Source organism: Salvia splendens, chromosome 14 (genome assembly GCF_004379255.2).
Source record: "Salvia splendens isolate huo1 chromosome 14, SspV2, whole genome shotgun sequence".
Classification (NCBI taxonomy): domain Eukaryota; kingdom Viridiplantae; phylum Streptophyta; class Magnoliopsida; order Lamiales; family Lamiaceae; genus Salvia; species Salvia splendens.
Genome location: NC_056045.1, coordinates 20065867 through 20086382, shown reverse-complemented (window position 1 = coordinate 20086382; position 20516 = coordinate 20065867). Strand labels below are relative to the sequence as shown.

The following is a 20516-nucleotide window of genomic DNA, read 5'->3' as shown; positions in this document are numbered from 1 at the left end:
GTTCACTTCGGTCTCTCACCCACAAGCAAACGGACAAACGGAAGTAACAAACCGTATTCTGGTGAAAGGTTTAAAAGCTCGGTTAGAACAAGCCAAAGGACAATGGGTAGAAAATCTTCCTCAAGTCCTATGGTCTTACCGAACTACACCAAAAACCTCAAACGGTGAAACTCCGTACAGTCTGGTGTACGGCACTGAAGCCGTGATTCCGGTTGAGATCGGCATACCCAGTCCCCGAACTCTTAATTTCTCAGCAGAACTGAATGAGGACGGACTGAGAGCCGAACTAGATCTTGCCGAAGAAAGAAGAGAATTGGCCTGCATAAAAGCAGCCAAGTACAAGGAGCAAGTAGCCCGGTATTATAACCAAAGGGTGAAAAAGCTGCAATTTCAAGTGGGAGATCTCGTCTTGAGAAACAATGAAGTAAGCCGAGCAGAAAAGCTGGGCAAACTCGAATCCACATGGGAAGGTCCATATCGGGTGTCAGAAGTCATCGGCAAAGGGTCTTATAAATTGACTCACATGTCAGGAGAACAAGTACCCCGAACATGGCACATTTCCAACCTCAAGAAGTTCCATTTGTAAGAGACAGTCCGGTCAGTCAGTCTTGTGTCTAGTTCGGTCCTAGGGGTATGTGCTTTCTTTGTTTTTTACTTGTTTTTCATGCTTGTCGTTTTATAAAAGTTTAAAACCTTTTTCGTCTTTTTTATTTGTCTTTATGTGCGTTGTCTCTCTATGTGCGTGTCGTCTCTTACAAATGTTACTGAGGTATCTTGTTCTTTAAAGGCTGATCCCCTTTTTAGAACATGTATTAAAGACAATTGTGAGTCCAAGCTTCTCAGAAAGATACAAGACTCCACAATTCAGCTTAAGAAACAAGCAGTTCGTCTGAAACGAACTGCAAAAAGGGAAAGTCCGATCCGAGCGATAAAACTCGCCAAATTAGGACAAAGGGAAAGTCCGATCCGAGCGATAAAACTCGCCAAATTAGGACAAAGGGAAAGTCCGATCCGAGCGATAAAACTCGCCAAATTAGGACAAAGGGAAAGTCCGATCCGAGCGATAAAACTCGCCAAATTAGGACACAAACCAAGTCCGGTCAAAGAAGTTTACTTCATAAGACCAAAGACGAGTCCGGTCAAAGAAGTTTACTTCATAAGACCGAGGACGAGTCCGGTCAAAGAAGTTTATTTCATAAGACCGAGGACTAAGTCCGGTCAAAGAAGTTTACTTCATAAGACCAAGGACGAGTCCGGTCAAAGAAGTTCACTTCATAAGACCAAAGACGAGTCCGGTCAAAGAAGTTTACTTCATAAGACCGAGGACGAGTCCGGTCAAAGAAGTTTACTTCATAAGACCGAGGACGAGTACAATAAATGAAATAAAAAATCGCTGAACTGTAAGTACGCAGTGATAGAAGCGAAATAAAATCGCTGAACTGTAAGTACGCAGTGATAGAAGCGAAATGAAAAAAATTTCATTTATTAAGTCTTGTTCGGCATACAACTCCGCTGCCCTACGAGAAGGCGTTACGCTATTACAAAGGACTATTCTACTGTCCACGGTTGCTAAAGTTGAGCCACCTATTCAAAAAATCCTCGTGAAGCCGAGTTCGGGCATTCCGGGCAGCTGAAGAATAAGCAGGTCGACGAGATGCTCTGATCGACCTACCGCCTCTTCCCTGAGTCCGGGAAGTTCTGGCACCTCGGCGGCGAAGAGTCTCTTCACGAAGCATTTGTTGATCTTGCTCACTCATAATCACAGCTCCTCTACGAACTTCAGTCCGTCCTTGTCTTGACGTTTCCGGTTGCTCCTGAGTCCGTTCTCGTCTTGACGTTTCCGGTTGCTCCTGAGTTCGTTGCTGATTTGGAGTAGGATTTTGAGCAAGTGGATCAGAGGTTTGAGCTGGAGTGTGAGCATCTGTTGGCGGGAAATGCCTAAGGAATCTCTCGATTGAAGGACGCCGGGAAAGAATGATGTCGTACCGAGAAGCCCAGCGCCGCAATGATTTCACAACTTGTTGGCAAGCCGAGCTCTCCAGCGCATTGTTCCTCCGGAGTACATGAAGCTCCTCCCACAGTTCATCAACTTGATTCTGAACTTCAGATATGCTCATTCCCCCGCGTCCGCAGATGAAATCCTCATATGCAGTCCTCTCAGCGACGACAATATCCAGCTCGGCCTCCAGATCCTTCCTTATGGACTCTAAGTCCTTATTGTCGGACTCCAGCTCCACTGAACGAGCCAAGAGTTCGTCATACTTCATCTGGTCCTCTATGGCTTTTTTCTCAGCTTCGTTTAAAGCCGAAGAGTATAGCCGCTTCCAGTGAAGTACCTCCAGCTCATTAGAGTTAAAGAATACAAAGCAGCTAGGTCAGTTCGGCATTTCAGCTTACCGAGCAGGCAGTAAACCACAACATGAGTAAAAGAGATCAAGAAAAGCTATACGAAGACACGAGTGTAGAAAGAAAATTTTTTCATTCATAAGAAAAAAATTTTTTTACACAAGGAGGGCTTCAAGGCCATTTTACAAGAAGGAAGAAAGAAACTAAACTAAGAGAAGGGAGATGAAATCATACTCCGCCAGTTTCATCTCCGGCTCCCCTCCGGGTTTCAGCTTCTCCCTCCTTGTCCACCTCGGCTTCAGCCTCAGCCTCCCTACTCCCCCCAGCCTGCTCGGCGCCCCCATAGCCGATCTGCTGCACCTCCTGCTCGGCCTGCCCGTCGCCGGTCTGCCGATCCGGCTGCTCGGTCTCCTTGCCGGCCTCGTTTTCCTGCTCACCCTCTCCTTGGAAAATTGGAGCGGGTGAAACAGGTCCCAAGGAGGCAAAGATGGCCTCCATGTTCTCGTCCCGGTCAGCTCGGCAATTACGGACTCGGTCAGCAGAAAGCAGGACCGAGGAAGACGCGAGCTCGTCAAGGAGCGGCAGACTCTGGAGACGAGCTGCAATTTCTCGGCCATACAGCGGCAGGACGACTTCGGGTCCCTGCTCAGCATTATCGGTCATCAGTTTCAGCAGATCACCGACAAAGGCCGAAAATTGATTGCTCAAAAAGAGTTTCTCCGCGAAAGCACGGAGAGCCTCCCCTTGGGCAACCACGGCAGCAGCCTCCCTCTGTTTCGACTGCTCTCTCTGGATAATGAGCTCGTTTTTTGCCCGCTGTGCCTCATCCTGAGCCGAGATCCTAGCAGCCCTTGCCTTCTCAAAGTCTGCCCTAGCCTGTTCGGCCTAGTGACGAGCAGCAGTCAACTTCCTCTGCATCTCAGCATAGTCGCTGGACGCTTTAGAGAGTTCAACTGCGACGAGCTTGCTGAGCATATCGTTCCTCTGAAAATGGAAAAAGGAAAAAGTCAACCGAGGGGCCACAAAAAATACAGGAAAAAAGCAAGGCCAGAAAATCAAGAAGAGAATTCACCTCGGCGAAGTCCGTGGGCCATAAAAAGGGCTCACAGATATGTTTCGAAGGAGGCGCCAAGACCACGTCTTTCTCTGGCGCTCTTGGGGGCTTCTGAAGCTTCGCCTTCCCCTTTGCCGAAGTCGACTCCGGCTTCTTTGGATCCGAAGAGGTCTTTTGCCTCTTCGGATTCTTCTCGGCATCAGACGCCGAGCTGGTGGTTTTCGGCCTCTCCGGTTCCTTAGATTCGGAGGATTTGCGACCGAGCTTGTTTAGCAAGTTCACTGCCAAAAAGCAAGAAAACAAGGTTAGTTTTCGTCGTCAAGGCAGTAATGCATAAAAAAGAAATCCTCACCCTCAGTCTCGTCGTCCGAAGACGAGGAGTCGAACACGAAGTCACCCTTGACGAGCTCAGACTCCAAGTACTGCTTCCTAATCATGGGAATCTTATTGAGCTCGGCCTCGAGCTCGTCCAACGGTTCTACCCGAGGATGAGGAATAACGGACTTCGGCCCTCTCCAGGAAAAGTCCGAAGCCGAAGTCCTATTATAAAAAAAGAAACGATTTTGCCATTTCGGCCATTTGGTTTTACAAAAGGCTCTAAAGGGCTGTAAATGGATCAAGTAAAACCAAGATCCCTTCCTCTTAAACTGGAAGAAATTAAGGATTGCCCTCAGAGACAGATCCTTATCTAGCCTACGCAGTTCGGCAGCAAAGGCCGATAAGTGCCTCCAAGAATTCGGAGTCACCTGACCTAAAAGGAGTTGGAAAAAATCAAGAAGCTCTACAAAAGGTGGGAGAAGAGGGAAACGAAGCCCGCATTCTAAGCAGGCTTCGTAAACGGTGGCATAACCCTCCGGCGGTGAGTTAGCCCTATGATCGTCGTCGGGAATCACCACCTTCCCCCCGGGAAGAAGATATTTTCCGTGTAGGGATATCACAGTGTCCTTACTCAAGATGCTGTGAAAGTATTCTACGGTCTTCTCCCCGGACTCTTTCCGGCTAGAAGATCCCTTACCCCCTTTCCTACCGCTACCTGACTCAGAAGAAGAAGAAGAAGACATGATTCTTACTCTTTGAAAGTCTGAAGAAGTTCTGAAGAAATTCTTGAAGGAGCGGAAGGAAATTTTGCGCAAAAGAGAGAGAATGCAGAAGAAGCTATAGCAAAAGTGTTCCAATGATGGAAAATGGTAATATTTATCAGATTCACAGAGGCATTTCAAATCCGTAGCGCCGTTTCAAATCCCCCTTTTTCTGGATTCAACGGCCGGATTTGCTATCGCATTTAATGCAGACACGCGCATGGCACGTCCCCTGACGTCAGCCTCCCCCTTACACTCATCCAAAATGCCGAAGTGATTCACTTCGCTTTTCGGGGGGGTAGTGATGGGGTACGAACTAAACAACTAAACCCTAATGGCGAGCCCAATAGCAGTGACGGCCCATTAGCCCAAAACCCAAGAAAGAGTATCAGTTCGGAATGACCAAAGAGTTCAGTTCGGTTCGGCACAACCAAAGAGTTCGGTCGCAGCCTACAGCTCGGTAAAAGCCAACCAATCAAGCTCTACTCTCAGATCGGCAAAAGAACCAATCAAGCTCTACTCTCAGATCGGCAAAAGCTGATCGACAAAGTTCAGCAGTTCGGTCTCAGTATTCGACCGAACAAGGAGATAGTGGACCCATGCAGGACCTCCACGACCTCCACTACACCCACGATCTATCTAGTGGTATGAAGCAGTTGTCAACCTGCAAGCCACGATCTTGGTTCAAATGTATAAATAGAACTTAGATCAGATAGACAAGGGTTAAGCTCTCTAGATATCGAATCTCATATAGCAAGTCAGTATTGTAAGCTGTAATCCAGATCAAGCAATACAAATTTGCCCTCCTTTCTTCCCGTGGACGTAGATTTACCTCAGTAAATCGAACCACGTAACTTTCTGTGTCGTGATCTATATTTATTACCTGCATTTATTACCATCAAAAATTCGCCCAATCATCATGAGTATAAAGGAGTTTTAAATGGTGACTTTCTGATTGCAAATTGACAAGAGGAGGAATGGGCGCTGATCTTGTGAAAGAGATAAAGAATTTGGGCTTGCAAATTTATTTTTTGTAGACTCAATTTGGTTATGAAATAATTGGGATGACCCATCTCTTATAGTAATATTTAATTTGGGCCCAAAAGAATAAAACTTTATGGTGAAATAGGCTTCTCATAAAAAATTAGTCTCGATAAAAAAATAAAATAAAAAATGAATTCTTTTTGATTGACCGCGAAAGTCCAAAACTTTTTCGAGCCTCGAAAAGAAATAAAGATTAAACGAAAAGTAGAAAAAGTCGGGGTGTTACAGAATCTCAATACAAGTATCAGATGTTGTGACATAATAGAGCAATTGTGTAATCAAGACAAAAATAAACGTAAAGAGACACAGAATTTACGTGGTTCACCAACGTTGTGCTGGCTACGTCCACGAGCAGAAAACGGAGAACAAATTGTATTCAGATTGTTTTTCAGATTGCGGCTACAGATTACAGAATTATGTTCCCTAAGAGCATCGTTAACGCAGTGGGCCGGACCGTTGTTGGGTCCTGGCCCGCGTCACGCCGCGTTGGAGGAGAGCAATTTACGGCCTGGGCCGGTCCCGACCGCGCGTTAATCGTGCCCGTGCCGCACGCCCAGCATCCCGGCCCGGCGTTGGATGTCTTCCGGGCCAGACCGGGCCGCAAGTCCCCAACATTTATTTTTTTTCATTTTATTGCCTATATATACTCCATTTGTGCACCATTTTTCCACACTTTGCCTATTTCAATCCTCTTGTATTACAATATTTTCGGTTTCTATGGAGTGGTTTAATAGCTACGAACGCCAGATGAACGAGTTCGTCAACACCAACAATTAGTACGTGCCGCCGACGCCCAACCCGGATGCGACGCCTGGCTACCAACATGAAAATAACATCGTCAGTTAGCACTGATGAGTACGAAATCAGTAATATGGAGCCTGCTGAAGGGAGGGGCAAGGGCAAGGTTGCGAATGATGAGGGGCTGAAGAAGTATAGTCCGCATGAGACGTTGTGGCTGGCCAAGAACTTCGTCGACGTCTCCGAGCATCCTATCATCGGCACCCATCAGAGCGGCAAAGTGTTCTGGCAGCGGATTGCGGAGAAGTACAACGCTGGTCGTCCTAGAGGGTCGTTCGAGCGTAGCTACATGAAGCTACGCAAGTATTGGGGTCGGGTCCAGAAAGAGATGAACAAGTGGAATGGAAAGTGGACCAACGTACTTCGGATGTGGCCGAGAGGGCACAACGAGATGGACCTCGTGGAGAAGGCCAGGGCGGAGTTCTTCTCTGACGGGAAGAAGCATTTCTAGTAGTTCGATGTTTGGAAGATTGTCGAGAAGAGCCCGAAGTACACTCAAAGCCGTCCGATGGGAACAAAGACGATAAAGAAGAAAGCGAAGGGGAAGGCAACTGCGAGCTACTCCGCTATGCCGCCACCACCGCCCAATCCTTCTCTGGATAAGATATCCGACTCTATTTCGGATATGAGTATTACCTGGCGGATGAGCCAGCTAACGGAGTTGACATCGAGGGATACCTCGACAATGTCGGAGTTCGATCTCGAGTTGCACCATGAGATGATCGCCTACCTTCGTGCACAAATGAAGAAGTAGTTTTTTCATTTTTTTATGACTTGTATTTTTATTTTATAGGATTTGTAATTTTCTTTTTCTAGGAATTTTAATTTTTTTTGTTTTCGACTGAACAATGAATTTTCCCGATTTGAATGGTTCAACGTATTCTATTTTACGAGTAAAATATGTTGAAGTTGTGAATAGTGCAATTTAATATGTGGCCCGGGATGGGGCCTGCAAGGTTAGAGCAGCTGTGGCATGTGCCTCAAATTTAGGAGAATGATGACGTGGATGGGACTTGGGTCCTGAAATGGGGATGGGGTTAATGATGCTCTAATCTCATATAAATAGGCACACATGAGATCCTATCCTAAATCGGTAACATAATCATATCACAATTCGGAAACATGATCTATATAGATTCAAGACATACTAACACCGGAAAATATCAACTTAGTTTATAAATATTGTACATGCATTATATTGAGATTGTTTGATACATTTATTGATATAAAATCTGTTTATCAATATATACAAAAATTAAACTAAAAATTATAAAATTTATCCTCATCGTTGGAACATATGCAATTGAGATCTCGTTAGAATCCTTATAAAATTACCTTTAATTCGATATATTTTTTACAGAAAAATAATTTAAATCGAGAGAATTGCATAAATTTAAATTTTAAGATGATTTTGAAAAGAGAGAAAGTGATTAATTAGAGTACCCACAATGGTCAGGCGCGGCTATAGCCGCGCCTGGGGCTAGCTCGGGGCAGTCCATAGTGGCGGAGGTATCCGCCCACGAGGCGGACGACGAATTTGGGGTGGTGGGCGGCGGCGGACGACGGATAGGCGACGGGGGGGCGAGGACGCGACGGGTTTCCTTTGCGCCGCGCCTATAGCCGCGGCTGCCATAGTGACCGGCGCTCGTCGCGCCGGTTGACATTGCACGATTTTTTTATTTACCTCTATAAATACCACTCATCCACCCCAAATTTTTTCACCATTTTCACACAATCCCTCCATTCACTATCTACACTTTCATTCTCTAAAAATGCACGTGTTCTAATTATTCGTTGTATAATTATTTTAATTATTCGTTCTATAATTTTACTCCTTTGCAATACAACGAATATTCGGCCCCAATTACCTCGTGTTCTAATTATTTACACTGCGATGATTTTAATTATACCGGATTAAAACTAAAAACATTTTAAAATGAAAATTGATTTTAAAATTTGGAGGCTATTGGAAGCGTCCACTATAGTGGTGGAAACAAAATTGGGGCGGGGGCTATTGGGGGTGTCCGCCTTACTGTGGACACCCTTATAACTAGAGATGCCCACCGGTTCCGATTCCGGCGGTTAACCGGCCAACCGGAACCGGCGGTTCCGGTTCCGAACCGGAACCGTGGCGATTTCCTCGAACCGGAACCGTCGCAATTCGGGTTGCGGTCCGGTTCAGGTTCAAGATTTTTCGAACCGGAACCGTCACCGAACCGCCGGTTCGGGACGGTTCGGAACCGCCGGTTAACCGGAGGAACCACCGGTTCGGGCACGGAAACCAAGGCAGCAGGGAGGGCAGCTTTTCAAGCGTGAAAACAGGCCAGTTCCGGCGGTTTTTGGACCGAAAACTGGCGGTTAACCGGCGGTTCCGGCGGTTTTCCGCAAAAAAACCGCCGGGTTTTCCGAAAATTCAATTTTTTTTTTCAGATTTCAAATTCGAATTCTTCCATTTTCCCCCCATTTTTATCTATAAATACCCCAATCTATCCTCATTTACATTCACCCCACTCGTGTGTTAATAAGAGTTTCTCTCTACAATCTCTCAATTCTCTCTCTTTGTCTCCAATTTATCATTTGTGCTATTGTGCTTCTATTTAATTACTCAAGTGCTACTCTTATTACGCATTGTTATACACTTATACTTGTTCCCGTAGATCTATAAGTTGTCTTTCTTTCTCAATTGCTTAAACAAAAAAATATATATTGTTCCATATTTCTACATTTCTATTATATAATGTTGTATACTTATATATGTATTGTAAATTGTAATGTATCGTTGTCCGTTACAACTCAAATTCAATAAAATAGATATCATTTTCATCTTATTCGTCTTATCTCAATTTAAATTATCCATTGTCTTGTTCTAATTTATTGTATAAGTCCAAATTTCAAATTTATACTCCCTCTGTCCCACTACAAGTGAGGCGTTTCTTTCCGGCCGTGATTTTGCGAAGCTAATAATAAATAGTTAAAGTAGAGAAAAATTAAAGTAAGAGAGACAATAATACAGAAGAGAGTCGTTCATACATTATTATCTTACTTACATTACTATATCTCTACTCTAACTATTTATTATCATTTTTGCAAAACAACGTCCGATTTGGAGCGCCTCACTTGTAACGGGACAGAGGGAGTATTACATTATTGTATGTTGTATACTTGTATATGTATTGTAAATTGTAATGTATCGTTGTCCGTTACAACTCAAATTCAATAAAATTGATATCATTTTCATCTTATTCGTCTTATTTCAACTTAAATTATCCATTGTCTCGTTCCAATTTATTGTATAAGTCCAAATTTTAAATTTATATTACATTATTGTATGTTGTATACTTGTATATGTATTGTAAATTGCAATGTATCATTGTCCGTTACAACTCAAATTCAATAAAATTGATATCATTTTCATCTTATTCATCTTATTTCAATTTAAATTATCCATTATCTTGTTCCAATTTATTGTATAAGTCCAAATTTCAAATTTATATTACATTATTGTATGTTGTATACTTGTATATGTATTGTAAATTGTAATGTATCGTTGTCCGTTACAACTCAAATTCAACAAAATTGATATCATTTTCACCTTATTCGTCTTATTTCAATTTAAATTATCCATTGTCTTGTTTCAATTTATTGTATAAGTCCAAATTTCTAATTTTTTAAAAAATCGAACCGCGAAACCACCGGTTTTCGAACCGGAACCGTGTAAATCGCCGGAAAACCAGCGGTTCCGAACCAGAACCGTGAAATAGCCTCACGGTCCGGTTCCGATTCCGACTTCGACCAAACCGGAACTGGCGGTTCCGAACCTCCGGTTTTGGAACCGTGGGCAACTCTAATTATGAGATTACGGATATAGAAAGAGGAAGAGCACACCATGATGGGGGTTTTCTTCTCCAAAAATTCTCGACCAACATTCTCTTACACTACCATTGCCTACTTTCATCAACAAGTTTCCATATTTGATTAGCATACACTAGAGATGCCCACCGGTTCCGGTTCCGAACCGGAACCGTGGCGATTTCCTCGAACCGGAACCGTCGCAATTCGGGTCGCGGTCCGGTTCAGGTTCAAAATTTTTCGAACCGGAACCGTCACCGAACCTCCGGTTCGGGATGGTTCGGAACCGCCGGTTCGGGCGCGGAAACCAAGGCATCAGGGAGGACAGCTGTTCGAGCCTGAAAACAGGCCGGTTCCGGCGGTTTTTGGACTGGAAACCGCCGGTTAACCGTGAAATCCGGCGTTAACCGGCGGTTTTCCGCCAAAAACCGCCGGTTTTTCTGAAAATTCAATTTTTTTTTTCAGATTTCAAATTCGAATTCTTCCATTTTCCCCCATTTTTATCTATAAATACCCCAATCTATCCTCATTTACATTCACCCCACTCGTGTGTTAATAAGAGTTTCTCTCTTCAATCTCTCAATTCTCTCTCTTTGTCTCCAATTTATCATTTGTGCTATTATGCTTCCATTTAATTACTCAAGTGCTACTCTTATTACGCATTGTTATACACTTATACTTGTTCCCGTAGTTCTATAAGTTGTCTTTCTTTCTCAATTGCTTAAACAAAAAAAATATTTGTTCCATATTTCTACATTTCTATTATATAATGTTGTATACTTTTATAAGTATTGTAAATTGTAATGTATCGTTGTCCGTTACAACTCAAATTCAATAAAATTGATATCATTTTCATCTTATTCGTCTTATTTCAATTTAAATTATCCATTGTCTTGTTCCAATTTATTGTATAAGTCCAAATTTCAAATTTATATTACATTATTGTATGTTGTATACTTGTATATGTATTATAAATTGTAATGTATCGTTGTCCGTTACAAATCAAATTCAATAAAATTGATATCATTTTCATCTTATTCGTCTTATTTCAACTTAAATTATCCATTGTCTTGTTCCAATTTATTGTATAAGTCCAAATTTCAAATTTATATTACATTATTGTATGTTGTATACTTGTATATGTATTGTAAATTGCAATGTATCATTGTCCGTTACAACTCAAATTCAATAAAATTGATATCATTTTCATCTTATTCATCTTATTTCAATTTAAATTATCCATTGTCTTGTTCCAATTTATTGTATAAGTCCAAATTTTAAATTTATATTACATTATTGTATGTTGTATACTTATATATGTATTGTAAATTGTAATGTATCGTTGTCCGTTACAACTCAAATTCAATAAAAATGATATCATTTTCACCTTATTCGTCTTATTTCAATTTAAATTATCCATTGTCTTGTTCCAATTTATTGTATAAGTCCAAATTTCTAATTTTTAAAAAAATCGAACCGCGAAACCGCCGGTTTTCGAACCGGAACCGTGTAAACCGCCGGAAAACCGACGGTTACGAACCGGAACCGTGAAATATCCTCACGGTCCGGTTCCGGTTCCGACTTCGACCAAACCGGAACCGGCGGTTCCGAACCGGAACCGCCGGTTTTTGAACCGTGGGCAACTCTAATTATGAGATTATGGATATAGAAAGAAGAAGAGCACACCAAGACGGGGGTTTTCTTCTTCAAAAATTCTCGACCAACATTCTCTTACACTACCATTGCCTACTTTCATCAACAAGTTTCCATATTTGATTAGCATACACTAGAGATGCCCACCGGTTCCGGTTCCGGCGGTTAACCGGCGAACAGGAACCGTGGCGATTTCCTTGAACCAGAACCGTCGCAATTCAGGTCGCGGTCCGGTTCATGTTCAAGATTTTTCGAACCGGAACTGTCACCGAACCGCCGGTTCGGGACTGTTCTGAACCACCGGTTAACCGGAGGAACTGCCGGTTCGGGCGCGGAAACTAAGGCATCAGGGAGGGCAGCTTTTCGAGCGTGAAAACCGGCCGGTTCCGGCGGTTTTTGGACCGGAAACTGGCGGTTAACCGTGAAATCCAGCGGTTCCAGCCATTTTCCGCCAAAAACCGCCGGGTTTTCCAAAAATTCAATTTTTTTTTTCAGATTTCAAGTTCGAATTCTTCCATTTCCCCCCCATTTTTATCTATAAATACCACAATCTATCCTCATTTACATTCACCCCACTCGTGTGTTAATAAGAGTTTCTTTCTTCAATCTCTCAATTCTCTCTCTTTGTCTCCAATTTATCATTTGTGCTATTGTGCTTCCATTTAATTACTCAAGTGCTACTCTTATTACGCATTGTTATACACTTATACTTGTTCCCGTAGTTTTATAAGTTGTCTTTCTTTCTCAATTGCTTAAAAAAATATATATATCGTTCCATACACTATGAATGATAGTGCACAACAGAAGTTTGAAAAAAAAAACACAATGACATTAGGGTGTCCACTATAAGGCGGACACGCCCAATAGCCCCGCCCCAGTTTTTGTCCATAGCCCCAAAATTTTGTGTCCGCCACTATGGTGGACACCTCCAATAGCCCCCAAATTTTATAATCAACTTTCATTTTATAATATTTCAAGTAATTAAGAACAAATTTATCGGGCTCTTAGTGGATTAGAAGAAGCCGACTATACGAATTAAAAATAAAAATAAAAATAAAATACAAATTAAAATTAAAATTAAAATTAGAATTACACACTAAATTAAAATTAAAATCACACACTACATTGAATCTAGTACAAATCACTAGCAAGTTTACACAACGCCACTACCTCCCCTACGTGCCCACACTTTTTCAATCAAATCGGCCTGCAGTGTGTTATGTGATGTGGTCCTGCGCATATCAGCGAAGCGTTGGATCAAATATTCATTGCTCCGTGGTACGCCCATCTGGATCGGCGCGGAGGCGACACCGTGACTTGTACTTGCACCCTCTTCTGGCGCCCATCGCTCTGCCGCAAATCCTTCATCTTCTATTATCATATTATGCAATATGATACAGGCTAATGGTGCGAGGGATCGGATCCTCCGCATCCTCCGCCTCCTCCGCCAAACGGGCCGCTACCTCCTGGGCGGCCTGGTGTTGCACCTGTTGAATCAGAGCATTCCAGTTGTTTCTCCATAAATTGTTCATTTCCGACCCCAAATTGTAGTGAGAGAAATTTGTATAGATGTTGTGTTTGAATGGTGTGAAAATAATGAATGGAGTGAGGTTTATTTATAGGTGAATTGAAGTGTAAAAAAAATTAAAATTCGCATGCAACCGCCGCGGATATAATGTCCCCCACTATAGGCGCCGCGCCTATAGGGGCGGCTATAGCCCCCCCCCCCGCCGCGTCCTCGCCCCGCACCCGGCGATTCCTTGTCCGCCGCCCCTCCCCCCACCCGCCGCGTCCACCCCGCGGCGGACACCCTTCCCACTATAAGCCGCCCCGCTTCCGCCCCAAACGCGGCTATAGCCGCGTCCACATTATAGTGGACGCTCTTACATTCGACTCTCCACTATAAGGAGCTTGACAAATTCCAATAGTGAATAAGGAAATAAAAAAGAATTGATAAAAAAAATTCCTCAAATCATAAACTTAATCCAAACCATCCCCAGCATGAGGAAAATCAAACAATTACAGACCTAGAGCAGGAGCTTTGCGCAGCCGCGTTAGTTCCTCCAGTCAAATCTCGCCGCTGAGAGTGTGGTGAAACCTCCAGTTTAGGGTTTTTCTTGAGAGAGAGAGGCGGTGAGAATTGAGATGAATTTTAAGAAGGAGAGAGAATTTTGAGGAGTGAGATTTTAGCACTTGCTATTTTCTTCACATATCCCCAATTTTTAAAAGCGACCGTGAGATTTTAGCCTAGAATCACAACGTGCAGACTGCAGGGTCTATGAATCGCACGTCATCAAAAGTTTCATGAACTTCCACTTTATCTTCCTAGAAAGCTGTATCTTCTTCTGCTTCTTTTATAGTGGTCTAACTTGAATCAAATTTCTTTGCTCGAACTTTGAACACTACTAGCCAATTTGCATTATCTTTTTTCTTACTTAGAAAAGGTATAAAGTAAACTTGAGATGCTTGTTGGGCTAAGAAAGGGATCTAATATTTGCGAGCACCATAAATTGTGCAAGCAAATTTTCGAGCACAATTTATAGTTGCTAGAAAAAAGAAGCGAGCAAAATGCAAGCACAATTAGTTTACTTGCAACATGTCGGTGATTGCGACCAAACATACTTTTACTAGCACCGCGTGCTCACAAATTAGCAATCATAATTAATTTGCTCGAAGTAGTTCTCGCAAATTATTTTCAACCACCTATTTTGCATTTTGCTTGCTTTTGTGGTCGAAATTCTTCCAGATATTGCAAGCACAACATGTGCTTGAATTCAAGCGTTTTTTTCTGTGGGTACAATTGGCTTGTTATAGGACAATGAACCTCACAATCCACTAGCACTAATTCTCTACTTTTTCTTTTTCTCACTCTTATTTACCAAATTTGCATTAAAATTCGTTTCATCCAAAACTCTTATTTTTAGGAAACATAGAGAATATAAATTTATATTTAAATAATACTCCCACCGCCAGCAAATAGGAGTCTCATTTCTTTCCGGCACGGGTTTTAAGAAATGTTAAGAAAAGTGAATAAAAAAAATTAGTGGAATATGGACCCCGCTTGTAATGTGTTAGTGGAATGTGTTAGTGGAATGAGTTGGTGGAATGTGAACCTTTTATCATTTATATAAATAATGAACCGAGACTCCTATTCACGGGCGTACCAAAATGGCAAAACGAGACTCCTATTTAGTGGCGGACGCAGGTGGAGGAGGTGAGGGGCTTAAGCCCCTCCCAAACCATTTTTATAATAAATTTCTATTGCAATTTTTTTTTAAAATTTTCAAACCTATAGTCAGCCATCGCCAAGTTAATAGCTTTGATGTCTAAATTATTAGAGGTTTAATGGAAAGGAGGGGCTGAAAATTAAAATTACAAATAAAAACTTCCCAACAATAGAGTTGAGAAGAGGAAGACGATGAATAGTAAGAGCCATTAAACTTAAATGAATAAAATAATAAAAGCAGAAAAAGTACTTCCCTATTCCCTATTTAAACGGCACTAACTTACAAATAACTTAAATGAATAAAATAATAAAAGTAGAAAAACTACTGCCCTATTCCCTATTTGACGGCAGGTGTTAGGTTTCATGGCAGATATTTTAATTAAAAAATTAAAAGGATTTGTCTTTATCTAGCCCTGCCCCATTCACAGTTTTCCAAACGGCGGAACAAAAAAAATGAAACTTCTCCCACAAATTCCAAAAGAGAATTACTTGTCTTCTTCACAACTTTAATTGGTAGAGTAAGGTCAGTTTTTCCTTTCCTTTTGTCATAGTTTACACAATCACAATGTGTTAGATACTTTAGATTCATAACTTTTATTTGCATAGTATTTTGTGATTTATTGAACTAATTTGCTAAATTGCTAATACAGAAGATGGAACGTTACTTTAAAAAAAATGCAAAGTGGTGGTTCTTCATCTTCTTCAAGTGATAGAATTGTTGAATCAGTAGAAAATCAGTCTGCAATAGAAGTTGAATTGGATTGGAATGATATTGATGCTGATCCAGGAAAACGAAAGTCAATAGAGGCTTTTGATGTAGCTATTCGGGATAGAGTACGGAGAGAGTATTTGGTTAAAGGTCCTTGCCAACCAATCCAATTGGGAATACATATCCGAAAAAGAAATATGGTATTCAAGAAAGAAGTTTTCAAGATGCTTGGTTTACAAAATTTCCATTGTTAGAGTATAGTGAATCAAAAAAATGCAGCCTTTTGCTTTTGGTGCTATCTTTTCAAGCAATCAGATAAAGGATGTCGATATGCAGAAGATGCTTTTACAAAGACAGGCTTTAACAATTGGAAAAATGCACTAGAAAAATTCAATCAACATGTTGGGGCTGCAAATAGTTGTCACAATAATGCTCGAATTCAGTTTGAAGCTTTTCAAGATCAAAGGCACAGTGTGGCAAATGTATTTCGAGCAAATACTCGTAAGGCGGAAGTTGCATATCGTGTTCAGTTGACTGCTTCATTGGATGTGACTCGTTTTCTTTTAAAATAGGGTTTGCCTTTTCGTGGACACGACAAATCAAGTAGTTCTTCAAATCTAGGTAATTTTCTTGAGTTGCTTCAATAGCTTGGTCAACATAATGTCGAGGTTTCCAAAGTGTTGGGTACAAATGCTCCTGCTAATAATCGGATGACTTCTCCACGAATACAAAAGGAATTAGTAAATGCTTGTGCTTCAAAAGTCACACTTGTCATAGTCAAAGATATTGGGGATAGAGTTTTCACTATCTCGGTTGATGAGGCTCGAGATGTTTCATTGAAGGAACAAATGAAAGTTGTTTTAAGATACGTGAATAGTGAAGGATATGTGATTGAGCGATTTCTTGGGATTGTACATGTAACTGACACTTGTTCTCGTTCTTTGAAAAATGCTATTGATGCTTTATTATCGAAGCATAATTTATCTCTATCCAGAGTGAGAGGTCAAGGATGTTAGGTTTAGTATACTGAAAAGCATGTTTCAAGCGAGTTCGCACGAATAGAATCTTGCTTGTGTATGGAAAAACTCTACAATCCACTTTTGACCCGATTCAGTATTATTCGAGCATTTCGCATGAATAGAATCAGTATATTATTACATTGTGTTTGCTTGTGCGTTTATAAGATGTTTTATAAACATTTAAATGCATAAGAAGTAAACAAAGCCTAAGTCTTTTGCTTAGTAGACTAGTTGTGGGCGTCGTCCACTTTAAGGTAACTACAGTCGGTTCTATGCAATGCTTTACAAAAGAAAAAGAAGAATTTCACAACCTAGATAGGCTTTGGCTACCTATCGTGAAAGGTTGCAATGTCAGTCCGATTATTTCTAAGCCTTATTGAAATAAGATGACGTTGGTGTGATATAGCACTGAATGGATCTAACAGTAAGACGAGTCTTTATGCTATCTACTGAAAGACGAGGTATTGATAAATATCTATTTCTTAATCTACATACGTTAGCATTGAGTATACGATATTGAGTATCTACTACTTTGACTTACCAAAGGTGCGGGTTTTTCGTCACCCAACGATCCAGGTATATTGGGTAGTGGTGATCATTATCTAGCGGTGCTAGGATTGCTATTATGTTGAATCGTGCACAAGGAGAGTCTCGTTTGATAATGTCCTCAAGAGGAGCTTGAACAAGGTTTTATTATTCAGAAACTAACCAATTGGATTTTTATTACTCTATGAATAATAAATAAGTGTTTCTTGCTAAGTCCACTCTTGGAATTAATAAGATGTTAATTAATTAAGTCCATAGCAGACTTTAATTAATTAATGGACATTTATATCTTAAGCGCAGGAAATAAATACTAAACAAAATGGAAACCCGGATTACTTGTAATTTCGGAATTGGATGGGGAGGTCAATATTACGTCTGTAGTGGCTGCTCGTAATATTCCAATATAAGCTTATACTAAATTGTGGGTTCAATTTAATTAGTAAAAAGCTAATTGGGGGAGCCCATATCCAAAACCTTCCATAGATCCCTGATTGGGCCTAATATGAACTTAATATAAATAGGAGAATAAAAGAGACAGAAAACACAATTTTTTAGTGGGAAAAATTTCGCCCACTCTAATTATTAAGAGAGGGACGATTTTTTTAGTGAAATTCTCCTCCGTGAGTTTTTCAGCTCTCTTCTGTCTTCTTTATTCGAGTCCTAGTGTTTCGATAAGATCAGCCCACCCTGATGTCGAGATACAGTTCCGGACACCAGTCAGAAGATCTGTGGTCTAGTATTGAAGATCATCGTGGAGAAGGCACGAGCAATCGACGATTCTTTGAAGAATCAAATCGGTAACTCTAAACCGTAGAATTCATGTTTAAGAATTATATTCAATGAGCATGGATTATTTGCGTTCTAGCATGCAATTCTGTGTTAACATGTGAATTGATTAATCCCGTAATCTGTCAAATAGATCCTACGTCTGATTTATTTGTTTGTACAAGTCTTCCGCTGTGCAAGGGGCTCCAAAACCCCAACAATTGGTATCAGAGCCAATTTTTGGCTCTGATTATGTGGATTAATTTCATGTTATATGAATTGCTTGAATGCATATAAAGTTCGAATATTGAGAACACGAAAATTTGTTCTCGGAATATTCTTCTAGTGCTGATTCGTTTCAAACGTGTTTTGTTGTGCTTTGATTCTTTTAAGATTGCATAACAACATATGAATCATGACAAAAGAATTACATGAAGTTTACGTGATGTTTATTTGATGAGTACATCTTGTAATTATTTAATTCATGTCGTGCAAATCTCAATTCAATATCATGATTCCTTTTAGTTTTCTTTATCCTTACGTGAATTGGTGTTGGAATTACTGATTATTCACGTTGACTTGATTAAAGAACTAAATCTAACGAATCAAACTTGGAGCCTTTTATGGGATATTGTTGTGTGTTGGAGGCTGCAACTTGCAGCGCCGACGGCTACGGAAAAGCAACGGCAGTCCGTTGTGGCAGCAGCAGCGTCGGAGTTCTCCGCAAGGCTTCAATAGGCAGGCTGCGTCGGCAGGCCAAGCCTACAGGCTGGGCAGTTTGCGCTACGCGGCACAGCAGGTGCAGTCACGACAGCCCGAACGCTGCAACGAGAGCAGCGACGCAGCTGCACGATTGCAGCGGCGATCTGCAAGCGCGATGGCAGCGGAGTTACTGGCAGCAGCGGCTGGAGCGACGTCGATGCAGTAGCGTCGGAGACATCAGGCTCGGCAAGCTCGCGAGACGAGTGGGAGCCCTTCGCGGGCAGTTTCCCGGACTCGAGTTAGACGACGCAAGATTAGGGTTCACCCTATGCGCGACGCTCGCGCGGGTTCCACCCGCGCGACGTCGCATCGACTCGTCTTGTGACTTCACCTTCCAAATTTGATTAGAGTTTCTAAATCCTTGGATTCAATTTTGGAAATAATTCAAGATAAATATGAGAATAAGATTTGAATATATCTTTTGTGGATTTTATATATTATATAAGATTTGGTTTTGTATCAAATCATGGATTAATTAGATTCTTTCCTTATTTAATGGATGTATATGGATTTTATTCCTATATAAATCCTAGTTATATTTGGAAAATAATAATCTAATTTTATCTATATCCTATGGATTTATATGGATTTATTCCGAGACAAATCCTAGTTGGATTTAGATAATGATAATATTATTTTATTCTTATCCTATGAATTTATATGAATTTATTCATAGATAAATTCTAGATGGATTTGGATAGTGATAATATAATATTTTATTCTTATCTTACAGATTTATGTGGATTTATTCCTAGATAAATCTTAGATAGATATGAATAATTATAATATAATATTATCTAATTCTTTGGATTTATATGGATTTACTCTAAGAATAAATCCTAGATGGATTAGGATTAATATTTATATTAATTTATTTTATCCTATGGATTTGAATAGATTTAATTCTATTAAGACTAATCCTAGATGGATTAAAATAAACATTAATCCAAGTTATCCTTATCTTTTGGATTTATATCCTAGATAGATTATGATAAAGATAATATATAAGAAAATCCTTATTTAATTGGATTTAGATAAATTAATTTATCGAAGAAATTCCAAGTGGTGTTTGATATATTCTAGATGTCTATTCTAAAAAGAAATAAGATTTGCATAAATCTTGGTTGATTGGATTTTATTTTGTCGTATGGATTATGATGGAATCGTTTCTATCTAGTAATATCCTAGAACGATTTAAATAATGATAATCCTATATCAACGTTGTCTTGAATTGAAGGATTTGATTTTAATCCTAAATGGATTTAGATAGTTAACACTATCTTGATAAATTCTAAATGAATTTGGATAATTACTATCCAAGATAAAACATAATTATTTAATTGATTCTCCCTTGACTAGATTAAATAATTGTCGTTAATTATCCAGCGTGTTTAAATGCCACGCATTAAATGGAATTATCTGTTTATTTGGTGTTTATCTATTTTAAGTGGATTATCTGCCTTATCTGCTTATGTGATAATTATGCAAAAACCATATAAAAATATCTAAGCGATAATTACAACAAGTGCGTTGTATATGGTCTCCATCAATTGGTCTGCAATTTAAGAAGCTTTTTTCTAATATTATCGCCACCTGCTCTGTGGGGACAATAATCCTAAGAAACTGCAAGATTCAGAAGTTCACACAGAATTTATGGGATAGCTTG

The 20516-nt window shown here is 40.5% G+C and overlaps 1 protein-coding gene across 1 annotated transcript; it reads left to right on the top strand.

The window, feature by feature from the left end:
- The first annotated feature begins 15955 nt into the window (after window positions 1-15955).
- On the top strand, window positions 15956-16774 carry LOC121764316. Its single transcript, XM_042160357.1, has 3 exons — window positions 15956-15989; window positions 16074-16306; window positions 16406-16774. The coding sequence occupies exons 1-3, from the start codon at window positions 15956-15958 to the stop codon at window positions 16772-16774; spliced, it is 636 nt and encodes a 211-aa protein (XP_042016291.1).
- The last annotated feature ends 3742 nt before the right edge of the window (window positions 16775-20516 follow it).